The 21,008-nt window shown below is 41.2% G+C and overlaps 2 protein-coding genes across 2 annotated transcripts in view; both read right to left on the reverse strand.

Annotated features, from left to right (window-relative positions):
- The window catches only part of PARVA (parvin alpha), a 67,033-nt gene extending 56,500 nt beyond the window's left edge, over window positions 1-10,533 (reverse strand). Inside the window, exon 1 of the mRNA XM_027699710.1 lies at window positions 10,304-10,533. Coding sequence (XP_027555511.1) covers window positions 10,304-10,439 — 136 coding nt within the window. The 5' untranslated portion in view covers window positions 10,440-10,533. The remainder of the gene's footprint in view (window positions 1-10,303) is intronic.
- A 7,333-nt stretch (window positions 10,534-17,866) lies between these two features.
- Window positions 17,867-21,008, reverse strand: part of MICAL2 (microtubule associated monooxygenase, calponin and LIM domain containing 2) — a 147,734-nt gene continuing 144,592 nt past the window's right edge. Inside the window, exons 37-38 of the mRNA XM_027699727.1 lie at window positions 20,742-20,815; window positions 17,867-19,840 (exon numbers count right to left, since the gene is read on the reverse strand). Of these exons, the coding sequence (XP_027555528.1) occupies window positions 19,656-19,840; window positions 20,742-20,815 (259 nt within the window). The 3' untranslated portion in view covers window positions 17,867-19,655. The remainder of the gene's footprint in view (window positions 19,841-20,741; window positions 20,816-21,008) is intronic.

Here is a 21,008-nt window from a genome sequence, read left to right on the forward strand (position 1 = left end):
ATATACAAGGCACATGTTTTCTTTTGCAAAAATAATTATCTAGGGAAAAGTAACATATTGTTAACCATGGTACACTACGTGCTGCTTAATGCAAACATCAATAAGACGTCAGGAAGAGAAGTGCAAAGATTAAAATAAAAGCAGTGTTGCCATCTCATGACCAATGTGCTCTCTTTAATTTTGTATGAAATCCACATATATAACAAGAACATTTCACAGTACCACGTGCAATTATTTTACAGAGACTACTACAAAACTAAAAGGAAAGCAGAACGTTTGGGACACTGTAGAGCCTTGTTATTTAACCCTGCAATTCTTTAATATTTTGAGTAAGATCATTGCTTGGTTAAACAGTCTAGAGCCAGGTGCAGGATTTGGGTGAACAGATGGTGGCTAATCTTCCTAATAGAGCCCTGCCAATACAACTCACTCTTGACCAGCCACATCCCTACTTTTTTTCTGGCCCTTGGTTTTCTCTGGCCTGAGCACAGCTTGCCAAGGGGTAGTTGCAGAGTAGGCTAAGGATTCACATAAGGTTGTTGATCTGATTTGGCTTTTGCTCCAAGACATCTTTTGTTTGTATTTCAGTCTGGTCACTGAAGTGGATTAACTCACTGCTACATCAACACACACCCAATTCCAACAGGGACAAGGTTATCCAAGCCAAGTAACGTTATCTATTAATAAGTATTAGCACACCAAGTAAAAAATGTATGATGAAACATGTGAAGAGCAAGGCTCTGAGTGCCTTTGCTACTCGGTTTTGCTCCGACTACACACTCAAAAGCATCACAGGAACTACTACAAGCTGCAGAAGGCCCACAGAATACACAGAGAGCAAGCTAAGCCTTCAGCCCCACCCCAGCATCTGGAAAAGCTACAAGAGAAAATGTGAAGCGCTGCAAAATATCCTCCCTTCCAGCTCATCCTCTCTCACGCAAAATGGCATCATCACGTGAACGGCTTCCAGCACAGCGTTGACTGCACCAAGTGCAGTGTTAACTGTCCTTTCAAGGGTCATCTCCTTTTTGGTTTTGGCTGCAGTTTGGCTAATAAAACAGCTTAGCATTAGAGATACAAGTCAACAACAACTGTATTTTAATAGGAACTGGTGGGGGGAGGAAAACGAAGAGGACAGAAGCAGCAGATGGAAAAGCAACAAAATTTTAGGTACACCTTGACCGCTGCTTTTCCCAAGTTTCACTTTGCAAAGTTAAGTTGTGCTCCTACAATTTCTGATTTCACCTTCAGCAACATTAGCATTTTGCTGAAAAAGACTGCAGAACTCTGTGGATTAAGTTATTAGGAAGCACTTGATCTCAGATACAGTGAAGTAACAAAATAACTGGACTGTCCTTATCTTAATCTCCGTGAGAAAGGCGGGGAGCTATTAAGCTATTTGGTCTGCAGGGAGGGCATTGTTTAATGGTTGTGGAAAGCATTTAAAAAAAGGAAATTAAAACTAGGATACATCCCAGAGATTCTGTCCAAGGAAGATTTCCAGAAGCACAAATCCATACTTTCAGGGAGCTGCCTTTAAGATAAAGGGTTTCAGAAGATGTAGAATCCCACAAACAGTAATCAAACCCAGTGAGAACTTTTCTCTTGGTCACAGTATTTGGCTCTAGATCTTCTCTTACCTTCAGGGCAGATTCCTTTAAATGGTACAGGCAACATTAGCATTCTAAAACTACAGATTCTGTTGACAGCACACTCACTTCACTGAGGATGAAAATGAGAACTTTGTATTTACTCTCTTCTGCAACTTCATTTAGCTATATCCACCTTCACATTGCAAATTGGATACATGCTTTCATGAGTCTAAGGAAAAGCATATTTTAAATCTGGAGATGTAAAGAAAAAATTAACACTGAAATAAAGGTACATCAGTCTGAGTTGGTCTCTAGCTGTTTTTTTTTTCTTTTCCATGGTTCTGTCCTGTAATCTGGAGGCACTGGAAGCTCTTCAACCATTTGTTCAATGCTGATTTTATTCCACCACTTTAATCTTTTTTATCTTTCATCTAGATAATTGCTATGCATCCAGCCAACTAGAGCAGATACTGAAAAGAACTGACAGAGTACACTGTCACCATGCCTTCATCACACCTGGCCAGTCAGAGGTACAAGCTTGGTGGGCCAGACCAGTCCACCTTCCCTCAGTTGAGATCCTGAACCATCAGACACCTGAATCTCCAGACAATCTCCAGGGGTCCCTTCCAACCGTAACTATTCAGCAATTCTGCAACCCAAGCTGTCTCTAGGACAGCACAGTCCAGCTGGCAGCCTGTGGCCATCTCCCCTTCCCCACAGATGGGGAACAGCTGCGGTGGCAACGAGCTCTGCCAAACCACCAAGCCCCCTCGCCCAGGTCTGCTCACAGCACCCCAAAGAGCTCAGCAGTGACCAGGGCAGCATGAGGAGTAGGGGGAAGCAGCTGCTGCTGGAGAGAGGAGAGGAAGGGATGGACACAGTCACACATCCTCCTTCCCTCCCACTGCCCTCCAGCCCTGTCCCTCCTCCCAGTGCAGCAGCACCTCAGAGAGCAGCTGCTTCCCGAAGCCAGACCCCTTGCTCTGCTTCTCTACTCCCCTTCACCACCTCCCTTCCTTTAACCCATTCCGTGCATGTTTAGTTTTAGCCTGTGTGGGACGTGTGGGCTCAGATGATGGAGAAACTGCTCAAATAGGAAAAACACGGGAAATAAAAGGCATGGTTGTGTAGCAGCTGACTTGTCCATGTAATTTAGGCTGCTTTTGGCAGTCAAATGCCAAGACAGAGTTCTGTGGCTCTATGCCCTCCTGCAGGTAGAATTCAGAACAACAGAATTCATGGCTGTATTGGGTCAGAACAGGGCATCAAAGCCCAGGGTCCCGGTCCCTGGCAGAAATCCTTTCTTTACAACACAAACAGGGAAAAGCAAACCAATGAAATTTGCATAAGCTTCCTAACAGGCATGGATTTCAATTTCATAACAGGTATTTCATGATTTTGGAACACAAAATGTCTGTGATGGCCTACATGATTCCCAAGTGGGTCTCTACAGACATTGGAGTATCTCTCCATCTAAAATCCAGCCAGACTCACTTCTAGCTGCCCCGTCCACTTTTAAAAAATATTTCTGGCATCCAAAACATCCCATAGCAATAAGTTTCAAAAAATTAACCATGCACAGAGTAAAAAAAAATAAAAAATTAAAATTCTGTGTCACTTGAGTTAGTTCAAAAGCAACTGGATATACTTAACCATCAAGGGTCCTCTTGTGGGAAGAGTCAGGAGAGTCTGGCTCTGTGTCCTCTTCATACACATCCCCTTACTGCATGCATGGGTCCTCCTGCCTCCAGTGAGACACCACCACTCCGCTTTGCCCCCTCTCTGGCACAGAAGAGGTTGGCAGCGCTGTGCTTTGTGTTAACCTCAATGCTGTCAGTGCATTTTCCGTATCCTGTTTTACAATCCCACAGGATCTAACCCCTTTGCACATGCTAGGGGACATTCAACATAAAGCAGGCACTGATATGCTCAGCTATACCATGATGGGATAACTCTGGATACAGACTCAATAACCTGTCTGGCAAAAAGGCTGGCATCTGGGACTCACATGCTTGTTGTACAGGAAACACATGGACCAAGCATAATTGGACTGGGCCCTACACGAATATTTGGTTGAAACAATGAATTGTTTAGAGTAATTTTAGGGTTATCTGTGACTTTTGAGGTTCAGAAATGCATTGACAATACTCTCATATCTTTCTCTGAACTAACCAGAACCAGAGGCTATTAAAAAAGGAGGGGGGAAAGCTGTTTAAACAAAAAAACAAAGAGAAAATGCACTAGATAAAAATTCTGAATGAGATCATGAGTACTAGCAAAACTGAAATCCAGGTATAACGTTAAAATGCAGATTACAGGAAGAAAAAGCCAGAAAAATATGCAAGATAAACAGATAAAGAGCTCTAGGTTGCAAATTGTTGTATGCAGGGGCTCTTGGCACTGTCAAGGTATAGTACCTAGCACAATAAGACCTGGCCCTTGATTTAGCCACATATAAACAGTAATAGATGCTTAACAGTGTCTTTCAGATAACAACTAACAGCGCTGGCTGGTTCCTGTTTATTGCAGAGAGCACCACTTGTGGGAAGAAGAGGCAGAGGCAGGAAGGCAAGAGTGGGACAGACCCCAAAACTATCAAAGGCTGCAGCAGTTACTCCTCCACCCGCACAAACCCGGCACAGCTCAGCCCGACAGATGACAGCTTCAAGCACGTCAGAGCTGTCATTTACAAACGTGCCCTACAGCTGCATCTGGAGGGTGATTGCCACCACAGCCCGAGCAACAGTTGGGTGTCCGTGCTGTTCGTCTCTGCCGACAGAAGCGTTTCAGAGACAATTATCTTCCTTTCTGCCGAGCGATCCCTTCAACGGCCAGGGCAGAGAGGCCCCAGATATCCCCTGACAATTCGGATTCAAAGGATGGAAACAAAAACCCAGTGCCGTCCTCTGTAGTAGTTTCTCTTACTCTCATGCTCGCAAGGCTTGTAGCAATGAAATGACAAACAAGGCAAGTGGATCTTCCCTCTCTTTTTCCTTTTTGCTTTCCACTTTCCTTCCACCTACTTAACAGAACTTGCTCCAAGGCAGTAATTATTTCAATGGTGATGCTAACAGGTTTTGCCCAGCATCAGCTATGCAGCTGTCCATAAGGTGCCTGTGGCAGCACACCAGGGACACGGAAATATGCAACACAGTATACAGGGAAAAGATTGTAAGCACATTTCAGTTGCTACACAGTAAGGTTGGCAGTAAAGATCATTATGTCAGACAGCAAAAACAGCTGATCAGCTCCTCAGATGGCACACAAAGGCCTAGGGTTGGTGTACTGATACGCTGCAGCGAAAGGCAGCAATTCAAAAGTAGGGATACAAGACTGACAGTAAAGCCTTTCCCATGCCATTTCCTTTTCTCAGAAGACACTAGATGCCACCTTTGAAGCACCAGTATGAAATCAGCATTCAGTGGTTCATTTTCACCATTCGTGGTACACATCAGCAAATACGATTGTAGGGCATGGATCAGTTCTTCTTCCAGCTTCCTCTGCATTTTAAATACAGCACTGGGTGAGAGCAGAAGATGAGAGAAAGCCTGCAAAGCATTTTGGGCAGCCTAGAATCTCTCACATGAGAAACAGAGAGGCACAAAAATCTACTGACAAAAAACCTAGGCATTTGCACTAGGAGTGTGCATTACTCAAAAGTAAGTTGCAGAAACAGGTCCAAAGAAAATTATTTAAATATATCAATTAAAATTCAGCAGAACACTTCTTGTATACCAAGGAATACACTTCTTTCACAGTAAAATGCCCACAGCAAGACCAAGGCATAATCTCTCTCTCAGTGAGTCACACAGCAAGGCATTTTACTCACAGATTCCAGAAAGACAAACATTTTACTTAAAATACCTGAAAAGCTTTCATACCCTACACTTACTCTTAATTCGTATTCTTAGATTGTCCTAGTTTCATGTTCTTCCATGAAACGCAGGATGAAAACAAGGTAAAGATTAAGAAATTTAAGGTTATTATCAAAACACACCCAGAATCTACAATATTTTACACTGTTAACATGCTCTTCCCTTAGGCATACAGAGAATACTGCCTACTGTGACCTCACATACCAAAATTAAATCAAAACAAGACATGCAACACAAAAAGATGAAATATCGTAAGTGGAAGGTAGCAGTAAATTCATTCCTTCTCCTGCCCATCAACACCAAATAAACGAGGCAGAAGAGCAGTCAAATTGCTGAAATTGATGTCATATCAATTGGAAAACTGATTGAGCCCGCACAATTGCTCTCTACCAAATGCAGGGGTCCAAGCTGCGTGTTTCCCATCTGCTCCTATGCAATTTAAGCAATTCCGAACTTCGCTCTCCATTCCCAAACGTGTCACAGATTTATTAGCATGTCAGGGGCCAATTCTTTTAGATTCTCCACTAAGGTGAGCTATTAGGGGGAGTGAATTTTCTGTGTCTATAATTGCCAGGCCAGGAAAATTCAAGGAGGACAATCACACATGACCTTACTAAAACCCACCATGAAAAATTCATAAGGTAACACCACCCCCCACACACATCTAAAAAAAAAAAAACAACATTCTGTTCTCTCCTTGCACTTGTTTAAAGATATATATTTAGTCCACAATTCAAACTTCTATAAGGAGCTTACAAAAAATTAATTTGTGGTTTGCTTTTGCTAATATGATGAGTTCCACCATATATCTGAACTCCTGATAGATAAGGACTGGGATCCTTCAGTAGCATATATGGGGTGGCTCAGCTTTTGAATGCCTTTCAGGAATGAAAGGGATGGAACCTTGCTAAAAACTACAAATAATTTTTGCGTATCACAGTCCAGTTTGCAAACAGGTCATCAAATATTTTAGTATTATCTCACCATTCTCTCATTGGATAAAAATCTAATTTAATTAACTCCAAACATATTCAATAATTTTAATTTTTTTTACTTTAAGAGAACATATACACCATTTAAAGATGCAGCTGCACATGCTCTCACAGGAAAGACTAAAGTACAATGTTCTCATCCTTGAATTACATCAATGGTGATGAGATATTGTAAATGAAAACCAGATAAAAGCCAACATGACAGATGGGAACATAAGCAAATTTGAACTCCAAATCCTAGATTTTATCAAATATTCTCTAATATTTAATGGCAATGTATTTTCCATATTAACATATGTCTTAGGGTATGACTAAGCCCTGCTTACATCACATGTGATATCTCAAGTAACAGTATCTGGGATTACTCGCTTTCTTTTGGTCAACAATTTGTGCTGTCATATTAGAGAATTCATTTCACTTGTCTAGACTACCCTCATCTCTACCTCTGGTGGACTACTTACCATTGCCAAGAACTTTGAAGTTCATAACGAAAGGCTTGCTGTATATTTTTGTATATATTTATACATATAAATTAATGTTATTACAGAAAACCCACTTTATATTACAAAATACTTTAGGTGTAGCAAAAACTACATAGACTTGACTCTCTTCATAAATAATCTGCATTTTTCTTTATCATAATGTCACTTCAGATCCTAAAGGATTTTCATTTGGTGGAGCACTTTGGCACTTGCTGTATTGTTGCAACAAATGAAAACATCACTTTGACAATGATCAAACTGACTGTTGACTACAAAGTCAAAACTCATGTGTAATAATGCATCAACTACACACACAGCACAGATAGTACCAAAGTGTAAGTAGCATATTCCCTACAAGAGAGAAAATGTTCTTGCATTATTCAAACCCACCAATTCTTAGCCCTTGCAGCAAAATACTGGAGCAAATCAGTAGCTTTCCGTCCTCTGAGTAAAAGCAGAACTTACACCGACTGAAAGAGAGAGAAATTTTCAGTTGTCCCTCATTTATCATAAGCACACCAGGGCCCACTGAGTGTCTTGACCTATCACTAAGCTGTGAGACCCAGGTCTGATCCCAAGTTTTTGATTTCAGGTGTGTACCCTCAGCATGGTCTGGCTTAATATAGAGTAGCAAAACAGAGGGGAGTGTGCGGCAGCTCCTAGGTAGCCCCTAGGGGTGTGCAGGTTGGAAAAAATGCCACAGTAGCTCTATCCAGGCCTTTAACCCAGTGGATCAGGAGACTGGGATGACAGAGGTATCTTCTGCATAGTCTACATTCATCCAAAAGAGCACTTGTTCTACTGGCCACAGATTAAACACAACAACAAACTGGAATAGTCAGAACTGCTGCCTCATGAAGAAATACCAATATAGGTGAGATCCAGAATCTACGGGATTTACTCTACTGGAATATTAAAATGACAAATCACAAGACTAAGTAGGTGAAAAGGGAAAATGAATACCCTATGCAGAAAAAAAGAAACAACAGAGCATTATTTCTGAAGAGTTACTAACAGTTCATTTTTTTGAGAGACTTTACAAGATTAGAGATCAACATCCACATTAAAACAGGGTAGGTAGAGATATCGGACTAACAAACTGCATCACAGAATCCAGAACATCCAGATCCTGATGCTCCACTAAAAAACGTGAGAAAAGAGTAAAGATGCCATCTAAAAGTACTTCATTCTACTTTAATAAACTTAAAGGTCTAAACGTGGCCAGTAGAAAAAAATATTTTCTTTCCTCAAATACCTATGACTTATACTTGAAAATTTTCTAATACGTGTGTAAACAGTGAGTAACCACGTGCACTCCTATGTCTGAGACCCATCTCTATAGGAAACCTACCAAGCAGGAAAACCCCCAAAGAACAGAGCCTAGATAAACAAGCAAACTGCCCTCCTATATGAAGTTCCCAGCTAGGTGGCAAGTACATCTAGAGCTCTACAAACTGACAGCAACTTAAGATGAAACCCGTGTGTGTGCAAGAAACAAAGCGACTCATTCACAGTTTCCAAACCCATATTTATTTCTAGTGGAGGAAAGATTAAGAAGCATGACAAGGACAGGCTTCACAGTAAGGTTTGAATCTGCTAAACCCCAAAAATAAACAAAATAAAATAGCATACTATCAACCTCACCTCTATGTACACTTCCACCAGAGAAATGTCACAAATACGTGCAGAAGTAAGAAGGATAAGATGAATTTAATACAATACTTTTTTGTCCATCAGCAAATAACAAACTCCTCAAAAGTTAAAAAGAACCCACTATTCTCCAAGCCACTGTTATTTTTAAATAGACTTTATAAAATTGGGAAACACAGAAGACAATACTAATGCAGGTTCAAAATTTCAAAAGGGTAAACAGTGATGAGGTAATGAAGTGGCAGGTGCAGATTTTAGTCAGTAAATTCAGTACAAATGTAAAAGTAATGAGAAGAAATATGATCTCACAGAATACATCTTTTTGTAAGATTACAAGTTGAGGATAAAACTAGCTTCTACCTCTAACAGTTTGCTGGAGACTTGTGACTTCAAACACCCGTCACTAAGGAAAACAGCATTTAATAATAAAAAATAATAATAAAAATAAAATGGGCATACCAAATCTGCTACAAATAGGCCAACCTAAAGATCTCTACACATACCTACAATATGGACTCATTAAGGAAAATTGTTGCTAGTTCAGTGCTGCCAGTGGTCACAAATACGCTAACAGAATAATGTAAAAAAGTGGATAACTAATAAAGTTTGTCGTTCTTTACTATTTCATCAACTTCTGGGCCATCTACAATGACCAGAGAAAGCCAAATAATGTGAGCACAATCGTGCAACATGGGTTTTAATGGAAAAGCAAGCCCATGCAACACAGAAAGATGACGTGATAGCTACAGAATGAAGGGCTGTACTGGCTAAAGTTTGTATCATCCTTGTCTACAGCACCGATGCTACTCTGTGCCTCCTTTCATTGCCCCTGTGCACATGAGGAGAAGGGTCTGCTGAGTGTAGTACCTTTCTTTGCACTTGCAAGCAACGAATGGTGCCTGAAAAACTGTTTTGAAGTGGCTGTTACTTCGGCTTTACTTGCATCATATTTAAATTAACTTCAGCTGTGAAAACGATGGGCGAGTGAGGTTAAATTCCAATTCTCTGTCTCATGGGATTTCAAACAGGCAGATTCAGTCGGGGGTGGGCATTAACTCACATGTATGGACAAAGAACCAGACTGTTCTACATACTCGGCGTTCTGCAAAGGTCCGCTGTCGCGAGGCGAAGGTTTTTTTTTTTGCTTAGCCCAAGGACAATTACATTGCAAGCCTCTGAGCAATGATTATGAACATTAAATCAGTTGCGTGCTTTACTCTGGCTCCTCAGAGCGACGTGTGCCGGCCACACCGCACACCAACACTGCATGTTTATGAATCACGGAGGATCCGAGCACCGAGTTTTTGGGTGCCTGCACCACAACTGCGGAGGTAAATCCCGCTGAGGGACAAGCCCCGGGCCCTGCTCGGGGAGCGCTCCTTCCCCGGCCGAGCTCCGCGGCCGCCCCGCACACAGACCCCCGGAGCAGCCCCCGCACCCAGACCTTGGGATCGGCTCCCACAGAGACCCCAGGAGCAGCCCCCGCACACAGATCCCGGCATCGACACCAGGAGCGGCGGGGCCGGGGCGGCTCCTCCCTCGCCGCCTGCCCACCCCACCCCACCCCGCGCGTCCTTCCCCGCCAGCCCCTTCCTCCCGCTCCCCAGAGCCTTTTCCTCTCCCCCTGTCTCCTCCCCCCGTCCTCCGTACCCCCCCCCCTATTAAGGTAACTCCCAGGAAACGTGGAAACCTGTTAATTTTTTTTTTTTTACCTTCTTTGGCTTTTTTTCTCCTGGCCAGCGTGCCGCCGAGCTTGCCCAGGAAGGAGTCATCCTTCTTTCTGGACGGAGGGGATTTAGGGGTGGGGGATTTTGGGGACGAAGGGGACTTCTGCGGGGAGGTTGCCATGCCGGCCCGGCCGCCGCGGGCGCTCGGGGACGGAGCAGACGGGTCCGAGGCCCCGGTGCCGTGGGAGGCTGTTCCCGGCTCTGGAACGGAAGCGGAATTATTTCAAGCATTTGAGGCAGCTCCTGCTCCGCTCTCCCGGCTCTCCCGCTCCTTCCCTCCCTCCCTCCCTCCCGCCCGCCCTCCCGCCGGGGAGGGCCCGCTCCCCTCGCACGGCTCCCTGCGGCCCCCGGCTGGTGCGGGGACCGCGCTCCGCTCCCGGGGGGGCACCCACCGCGTTTTTGGGGGTCCCGGCTGTGCCCTGGGGCACGGGACAGCGCCTCGCCCCGTGGTCCATCCTCCGCCCTTGCCCTGCCTTGCCGCGGAGCCAGGCGCTGACTGGGTCTGGGTGGTCAAACGCCCCGGCGTAGTGGGGTGCCAAAAGTTAAAGGCAGGTATGGACAGAGTGCCAAGGCTCAGACAGCTCGGTTCACCCACAGCTACTCGTAGGTGAAGGCTCTGAAGGATGGGAGGGTCACAGCTACACCCTGCACCAACAGAATCATAGAATAATGGTCTGGGTTGGAAGGGACCTTAAAGATCATCTTGTTCCAACACCCCGCCATGGGCAGGGACACCTTCCACTAGGCCAGATTGTTCAAAGCCCCATCCAACCTGGTCTTGAACACTTCAGGGATGGAGCATCCAGAACTACTCTGGACAACCTGTTCCAGTGCCTCACCATCCCCACAGGAAATAATTTCTTCCTAATATCCAATTAAATCTACACTCCTTCAGCTTAAGGCAATTTACCCTTGCCCTATCACTGTCTGCCCTTGCAAAAACTCTTTCTCCAAGTTCTCCTGTAACCCCTATTTAGGTACCAGAAGGCTGCTAGAAGGTCTCTCCAGAACCTTCTCTTGTCCAGGCTGAAAGGCCCCTACTCTCTCAGCCTGTCTTCATAGGAGAGGTGCTCTGGCCCTCTGAGCATCTCGGTGGCCTCCTCTGGACATGCTCCAAACAGGTGCATGCCATTCTTTTGTTGGGGGCCTCAGGTCAGGACACAGAAAAGAACTCATGAAGTAATAAATTGTAACTAAATAGTTCAGAGCAAGTTAGAGTCCAACCTTACTAAATACATTTCAGTCTTGAGCCCATTTTGCAAAGTAGCTCCTCTGCCTGTAGGTTTGTTCTATGTCTGTGGTGAGAGACAGTGGGCATCATCACATCCACTTCTACAAAACCAAACAAATGTTGTAGTCAGACCAGTACAAAAAGCCAGTGGGAAGGAAAGGTGACTTAACACAATGGATTGTCTATACCAACCCTGCTTTGATTTGCAGATGAGTAGCTTAAGAGACAAGTATGTTTAAAACAGATAATTTGCTGTGCCTGGTTCGGGAGGCACCCAGGACTGCAGCAGCATTAATGTCATCTGGATGCACTACTTTCACTTACCACTTAATCACTTGATTAACAATTCAGGCAAAAAGCCACACACACTTCATGCAAATATCTAGCTATCCATTAGGCATCATAAGTGAAATGAAATTACCACGAGGATATTTCTAAATCGGCTAATAATTGTTGTGTTTTTACAAGCCAGTAACATTGGTTAGCTGATGAGGGGTAGACATCAATGCCTATTTGCTGCATGCAGTTAGTATATGCCCTGGAGAAAAACTTTATTCATCCATACTGCCATCAGTTACAAGAAGGAGTGAGCCCAAGCCATTACCACAATCCTTTCCTTACATTTTCTGTCTGGTTCACAGCACCTATTGTGTCTCAAAACTGCTGTCTATAGAATTTAGGTCTGAATTTCACACATTATTCTCTTTTTACAGAAGTGCTGCTCACACAGTGTATGGATTAGGAGATAAACAGTTTTGAATAATCTTTTAAGAACATAATAAAAGGTGATTTCAAAAGAAGGAGAAATAAACACATCAAACACTTTTTTATATGCCTGTGAATCTGTGGCATTTACAAACAGAGCAATGACCCAACTAAATCTCTATTTGGAGCCCAACTATACATAGATGTCAATATTTTGTAGGCATAGCAGAAGAGAGAGCATTTTGGCAAACACAAGTGTGCTTGCCTTTGTACCTCTAAAGACAGAAAGAACAAGCCAGATACCTCATGAACAGTAATGGGTGCTGGGTTGTGCAGTACAGGGTAGTCAGAATTCAACATGTAGTTTGCCAAGTTTCTCACAAAATAGCTGAAAAGACCCAGCATCTTTCCTATTTCACTACACTCAGCTTATGTAAATACAATATTACTTACTTAATAGCTTCATGAACTACGGGAGTTTCACATCACAAGGGGAAAAAAATTAAATGAAATTTACTGCATTTAAAATCAACTTTGTCAGATTTAGAAAAATAAATACCGTGGGCTTTATGTAATAATGCAAAAGCAAAAGGCAGATTTAATTTTACTGTTTTGTTTTGTTTGTTTGTTTGTTTGTTTTTAATGGGTTCCTTTCAGGATTTATTTGTAGTTCTTTGTGTATAATACTATTGCAGCGTTTTTCCAATTATGATGTTTCTCTTTGAGGATAGTTACAACATTTTTTTTCCCCCTGTATCTTAAGTTTAGAACTGCATATGCTACCTTTTTTTTCTTTTTATCTGGGAATGTATATGGACATATGGCCTTAAATTAATATTGCATTCAGCACAAAGGCCTTATAGATATGCACGGTGTCTAAGTTACAGCAGATACAGGAATGAGTTTTTCTCTGCTTTATATTTGACAATTGAATACTTTCACGATCATGTTCCATGGTCCCAGCACAGGACACAGCAGTCAGCAGGCTGCTGTTCAGGCTGGCCCTGCTGCACCTGGCATATAAAATCCAGAGCAGACCACAAGAGCTCTCACCATGCTCCCTGTCAGCGCCTTGTTCGTACAGATGAGCCAAACATTAGATCAAATTAATTGTATCCTGATCACATATGTACTTTTGCCAGGCAATAAAAGAAGGCTAAATCGCCCCCCCCCATACTTCAAATAATTCTTATTCACCTTCATATCTGTCCATGCACAGCTGTTTTTTATTTCTTTTATTACAAAACTCAGAACAATCAGGAGCAGAGGTTTACTTTCTGAATGAGATGGAAGAGGCAGGGTGGGTAATATCCCAACCACAGCCTAGGCTGGTGAGAAAGAGCAGCCCAGCTGGTTAAGGCTATGCAATATCATTCACTTGTCTTACAGTGTTCTCCTAACACTTTTCTCCTAGGTATACCTCTGCTCTAGCCTTTTGGCCATTTGATCATGTAAAGTTAATGGAAGTAGAATATTTAAAAGCGCTTTATCAACTTACTGCCACTGCCGTGATTGCCTACAGTAACACCCTTTGCTGACTTCAGGAAGAGGAGAACCAGATCAATGTCTACCCTTTTTTATTTTCCTAAGTATTTGCAGTCAGCCTTCTGCTGACCTGCCAACTCAGTGTGGTGAACTGCTGAACGCGCCCACCTCACCCTGACAGTTAATGGCACGGTAAAGGAACCCGCTTAGAAAATAAGGTGTTTCCATACCAGTTACTTTGCAGATGTTTGATATCTATTTTCTTGAAAGGGATTTTCCCAAGAGTGCCCCAAAATACCTGGAGACAAGAGCTCCTGCACGTGTCCATGAAGAAGATATGCCAGGCACTCCCTCCGGTGTGGTGAGGCAACGCTGTGGGCAACGCTGGCGCCCCAGGAGGCTGGGAAGCAGGAGCTGCCTCCAGCCCTGCCCTGCAGGAAGGTGTTTTTGATTTCACCAGGCAGTCCCACTCTTCTTCACGTGGCTGTGGGCAGTGGCCATCTCTGCACAGTACTGAGAGAGGCAGCACAGGGAGCAGGCTGAGGCACAGCCACTCCTGGACGGCAATTGTACTTCCACATCTGTATTCCATACCCACACATGAAGGTTTACACATCCCAAAGGACTTGGCTGCAAGACAGGCCCAGGGTTGACTGATCATCTCAATGTGACTACATCGTAACAGCAGAAAGCATCAGTGTCAGGGTAGAAGAGCTCCAAATTTTCATTGCCACCATCATCTAAAACTCACACTTCAGGATAAATTTGTTTCCAGCTCAAAAACTGAATTTAAAATTGAGCACATGCTCATGCTTAAAAGAGAGCTATGCTTTCTACTCAACTTCTAACTTCTTTGAGATAAGAATCTTCTCCTTAAGTAATATAACAAAATAACATAGTTTTATAAAAGTAACAGAGTATTTCATACTAGATTCTTAAAAAGTACAATGTATTTTTTGTTGTAAATCAAGGAGCAAAAAAGACAGATTATGTTGTGATGAGGAAAAAAGTACATGAAAGACAAAAGATAACATGTTGCACGCAGTCACAGAGATTAATAATTTGAAATTTTCAATGGAAAGAAAGTGGGGTTTAAGCTTTTTTGGTAAAATGAGAACATCATCCTCATATTTAATTCTTATGGTAACATGTTGTTTGATCAATCAGTTATCTATAAAAACTTGGGTAAGTTTACTTGCACTTACAACTGGCCTTCTTGAGATACTTTTAGAAAAAAAAAATTACAACCTTTTTCATAATAAGCTTTACTTGTGCCCTTCACTTGGGCCTGTAATTTTGTACAGCTGTGTTCTATGAATATTCCAGCAAACACATTGCTGGTGTGCAGGGCCATCAGGTTTCTTTTTGTAGTTCTTGAGAAGCAACAAGAAGAAACCACAATTTGTTCATAAATATCAGGCAGAGAGATTTAGGTGAAATCCAGCACATACCTTGCTCATCACGAAATTTTTGCCAGGATCTAGGTTCATGAGATGTGGCTGCCATGAAAACTGCAGGGATAGTATTTGCATGCTAACATGGCAAACCCATTGTGCTAAATGATGCCAAAATGTATGGTCCATGCAAAACCCAGCAGGGACAGCTTTAAATCTTAACAGTAGCAAAGTCTTAAAACATGTGTAGAATCTCCAGTCTTCTAAGCCACATCCTGTAACTTGCTCAAGCAAGAAAGAAAACAGAGTGTATCTTTCTGGAAAAAAAAAAAGGCTATTAAACTAATGTGAAAATCTTAGTTGAAATCAGATATGCATTGGGCTAAAAAAGCAGAAGTTTCAAACCACAAAACCTCTAGATTTGTTTCCTGTGCCCAGAGAAACCCGGTCAAATACACTAAAAATCAGTGAAGTGTCCCTTCACCTTGGGGCAAATGGATTGGTCTTGATTCAAATAGTAGTTTACAAAATCCTTTTCTCAAACTTCATATAGAATCACAGAATTGTTTAGGTTCAAAAAGATCTTTAAGATCAGAGTCCAACCATTAACCCAGCACTGCCAAGTCCACCACTAAACCATGTCCCTAAGCACCAACTGTGATTCTTTAGACCTCTGATCTTTTGAAGAAAGGACAAGGAAAGGGTGTGTGCTGTGATAAGGAGAAGCTCAGTAATTCCTATGAGAGAATTTCTATCCCACTCCTGGGCCAGAAAAGTCCTCCAGCTATTGACTGAGAAGCCAATGTGTCTGCAAGGCTTTCAACATGGATAAGTGTTTGATGTATTCCAGTAAACCCAGCAGGCAGGTTAATTCCTATATGCAGTTCTGAGAACTTACATGTGGTATTATGAGAGAAGTCACCACCCCTGAGGCACACAAGATGGAAGGGAAAGGATAGGAGATGGAAAACTTCAGTTCAAAGATGTTAGAAATTACCTTGACCTGTGAAGAGAAGCAGCTGTCCATCTGTCCTCTGAAGAGGAGAGAACTATCAAGCAGTGCAGAGTCACTAAGCAGAGGACAATGGTGCTGGCACCAACATAAGCCCAAGTCTTGCTTATCCACTTCTCTCCTTTGAGCAGCACATTGTCTTGCTCTGTAAGGCTCTCCCACTGGTAGAAAATAACAAAATGAGATGACCTGATAGAGGTAAAGTTAGTGGAATTTGAAAAATTACAGTTAAGGTTTTCATCACCATTTGATCCATTCAGAAACACTTTCCTTTCGAGTCTGCAAGGAGCTGTTATAATTTTTATATAATTATATAAATTATATAATTGCCTAAGGAAATTAGCTGATGAATTCCTATGTAACATGTGTGGAAGTTGTTAATCTCATGGGGTTTATAAACTCTTGTGTTAAAGATAGAGTTAAATGCCCACTAACTTGTGTCAGACTGTCATTATTTATAAACTACAAAATGAATCTGTGCACTGCAAGAAAGTACGATTTACTTACCAGTAGATGAATTAAGAAACTGATATAATTTTTTATCTATAGATCTTTCCTCATCATACATTATTACACTGTAGGTATCAGTGGAGAGAAATTGCTTTGGAAATGATTTTGAGACTTCAAAGAGTGAGATAGAATTTTATTTTTTCAAATAGAAAATTGTTCACATCCAGTCCATTTAGACACACTCAATACATTCCAGCACATCACATCATACCCCAAAATGACAGTGCCAAGAACTCAAAAATGAACAAATCTATTATAAATTAGTGAGCCAATTCACAGAAAAGATTGAGCAGCAAGAAGACTCATAACCAAACCAGTGTTTAAATACATTTCTAATACAAGCCAACCATATCAAATTGACCTGTGAACAGTGCACATAGCTTCCCTTTTTTTTTACCTTCTTCTCTACTCTCACAATACACAAAGGCCTGCTTTAAATTACTTAATTAAGAGTTTATGATTTTCTAAATCACTAGCACAGTTTATTTTCGGTTCTAATCTTGTGAGGTACTTAATATCAGGCAGGGTTACAGTAGCCTGACAGGTTTTTCCACCCAAGAGCAGACAGGTAGTTTTGGGTGGAGCACGTATTACAACCACATGGCATCCAGAAAAAAGTATTTTTTTAGCTAAGAATAATTTTGAAGTCCCTAAAGTGCTGATGGCCCTCAGCTTCTGTTGACTCTAATACTCTCAGGAATGCAAAACTTTGGAGCTGAAGGGAAAGCACCCTTTTGTATTTGGTTTTATAGCAGGACAGGTATCTCCTGTAAACCAAAATCTCACTTTTTAAAAATACCTTGAAAATATTATGACTCGCTGTTTTTCTTCAGAAAACTCTGATAGATGTTCTAGAACATCTTGTTCTACAGGATTACACGAGGCTTCTAGCAACAGTGATAAAACCCAGAAATTTTCCCCACGTAACTGGAAATATCAGCAGATTTCAACAGAGAAAACCAAAAAATTTATTGCTGCTCTGCCTCTCCTACTTTGTGTCAATCTTGAGTAATAGACTTAGTTTAAAAAAATCAACCACTGCAACTCATCTCAATAAAAATGTCATCTGAAGAACAGGCATGCTTAGCCTATGAATGACAGGACAAAAAAAGATAGTAATTTTGGAACACATTCACAGATTCTCCTCTGTCTTTCCACTGTGATAGAAGACAAATGACAGTGTTAAAGCCCTGCCTGATATGTTTTGAGGGTATTCCTTGTTTAAAATCTTAATTCATATTTTATTGCTAATTATTTACCAAATTGATAGGGCTGTCTACTCTACAATGCACAGCTTTTCCTACACACAGCTGTTAGAAATACACATTTTTCAACCAAAATCAGAGGCAACATCCAAACTGTAAAATGTAACCAGGCACTTATCCTCTTTAAACAGTCTAAAAAATAAATATCAATACATAAATAGTGCAGAAAGACAGCACAGTCCTTGCACCAACAGAGGTATATCATTTATCTGTGGCCAACAGTAAAAACTTGCTTTTATATTTAGAATGAGTATTTCAAATTTCTTTAATACAAAAAAAAAACAAACCTGAAGATAATTCATAAGTTATTGTGACAGAATCCAGTGTGTTTGTTACCCTACAAGTACTTACCAAGAGGTTTTTCAGTTTAAAGCTTTTGTGACAGGAATGCTTCTAGCTTTGGCTGTACCGTAGGCAAATGCTGCACTTTAGCACCATTCATGAAATAATGAGAACATCGAATCTTCTCAGAGCATGAGGTAAAATCATATTCAAAAATAAACAGTCTTTCAGTTTCTCTTTTTTGTGTTTTGGGGTTTTTTTGTTTGTTTTTTTCCCAGTTTGAAAAATCTAGTGCATCATACATACAGTTGGGAATATTATCAATCTTAAATTGCAGAATTACCTCAGATTTAAGAAAGTACTTAAATTAGGAGAATTTCTGCACAACTGTTTTGCCAATATCTACAAATGCATGTACAAAAAAGATAGGAGATAGTTCCTTTAAGCTAAAAATATGCATATATTCTTAAGTAGGAAGATAAATGCAGTTTAAATATAGCCACAACATTTTCTATCAAATGCTGACATAACAAATTCAACATTTTTTTGCAGTCCTTTTCAGGAATTATTCTCAGGGAGATCTTTAACTGCTATACCAGCCATTGCTCCCTACAGTACAACTTGTGATGTGTTTTATCAAGCAATTGTAAAGTCTACCATACTAAAGGCTACCCTATAAATATCAATTGGGTCTGGACTACTATTTTTAAATCATCTTTTATTATATCTCAAAGACCTTAATCTCTGACATGCAGAAACTTTTTTGAGAATGTAACAGCTTTAAGGGTAGTCACCCCCCTTTGATAATCCCTTAGCATTTTACAGAATGTAGGGATTTAATATCACTTTAACTTCTTCTTCAAAAATACACAGTGCAATAAAACTTACAAATACCTGAAAAATTAATTTCTGACATTGCATTTACAGTAGTTTTAGTGAGTGCTTACATGTAGTCATTAGTTAAATGACTCTTCCTCCACCAGAAATAAAAACTAATCCTGTTTTTATATGAGATGCTTGTTTTCTGACTTTTGCATAGCTGACCATGGCTTGGCTGTGCCAAAATATTAACAAAACCACACACAGATTCAGACAAACAGATGGACAGTAATGCTGTCTCAAAAATACGAAGTGATGTCATCATGTTCCTCAGAAACTCTACTCTCAGCATTAAAATAAAATTCCAAGAGAATAATAGAGCTCTGATTTCCCTTTCACAGACCCTGATGCCCATCAGACAGGCAAATTCAGTCCAAATCTGTATTCCAGTGATCCTTTAAGCTGCCAGTGAAATGACTCACTCCAGTATGAGCAAAAGAACTGCTTAAAAGCTTTTGATAACAGAACGACATGTTTCCCAAATAAGCTGATTTTAAATTTGAATTCCTTCATTTTTCAGAAGACTCTATGATTGGGAATATTGCTGAAATGATGTTTATTTGCATGTGGCTGTTTAAATCCTGCTCAGCTGGTAGCCTCTGGATAATATAAGGCTTTCAAAGTGCTGGTCTTCTGCTTTTTCTTTCACTCTCTGCTCCTCTAAGGTACACACAAGTTTGTCTCTTTCTTCAACCACTTTCATCATCTCAGTAAAAATTTCATCCTCCTCATTCAGATCCACCTCATCTTTAAGGCTGTCTAAAAGATCACAAAAAAAGTGATTAAAATCCAGATCACTGTTTGTATTTTAACTGTTAGAGCACAGCTTGAATAAACATTATAGTCAATGACAAATGAAGTCAATAGCAGTTAATACTTTTCAAGTTATAGTTCAGGGAATTTTTTTCCTGCATTTAGGCCATTTGAAGTTGACCACTAAGGCTCCTAATGTCTAGAGTGGACTTTTTAACAAAATTTGGACTGGAAGGGATAGGAAAAGCACTGCTTGTTTATAAAAACAATTAAGATGGAGTTTAAATTTAGTTTATAAGGTAAAAAGCCCAAAATAAATTGTAGTACCTGTAAGAAAATTGGAAGTATTTTTTAGAAAATGTGTTGAAAACTGCCTTCACTCACAATCCACATGCCTAAACCCAACAGGATATTTTGGAGTATTCAGTGCTCTGGAACCCCTCTTGCCCCTTGATTCCTCCTCCCCATACTTCTTTTTCAAAGACCAAATGAAAGGACAAGCCCAAACTGTAATCCCGAGTACCTAAAAGCAGTTCCAAAATGCTGTGGCAGCCAGCAATGCTACACAAAAGCAGATAACCTCTTTTATTTAGGTGGCTGAAGAAGTTACTTTCCATTGCTGCCCATCATCGCATGTTAGCTGGACATTAATGCCTGGAGAGCACAATTAGCATAATTACACGTGCAGTGCTTCTGATCCAGTTCAGTGTAGAGCTGGGCAGGTCAGCTCAGCCGTCTTCACTAGGAGTCAGATGAGAAGATCTCACAAGTCACATTTTGCTGGCTGAGCTGCACTGTCAGAGAGCACAGGAGCCTCAGCCATCCTGGTCCTTTTTGGAGCAAACAGGGATGCACACAGGCACGGTCTGTCACTGTGGACTGGAGAACACCATCCCCTTTGACTTACCATCAATGGCCATTTTCTCCCTCAGCTTTTGTTCCAACCTGCTCTGGTGGTCCTCCAGTTCTAGCTCTTGGGCTCTAGGCATAGCAAAAAGTATGTTAAAGAATAAGCTTTTTTTCAATAAAGACATACATGTTATTTCAACCAAGAGATTTTGTGTTCTGTTTATCCTGTATTTTCTCCTCATGGGCAGTCAGGGCTAAAAGGTTTGCCTATGCCAACATCTCCACAGCAGAAGTACCAGTACCACCTTTTGCATTATGTATCAGA

Source organism: Neopelma chrysocephalum, unplaced genomic scaffold (assembly GCF_003984885.1).
Source record: "Neopelma chrysocephalum unplaced genomic scaffold, ASM398488v2 Primary Assembly neopelma1_24, whole genome shotgun sequence".
Lineage (NCBI taxonomy): Eukaryota > Metazoa > Chordata > Aves > Passeriformes > Pipridae > Neopelma > Neopelma chrysocephalum.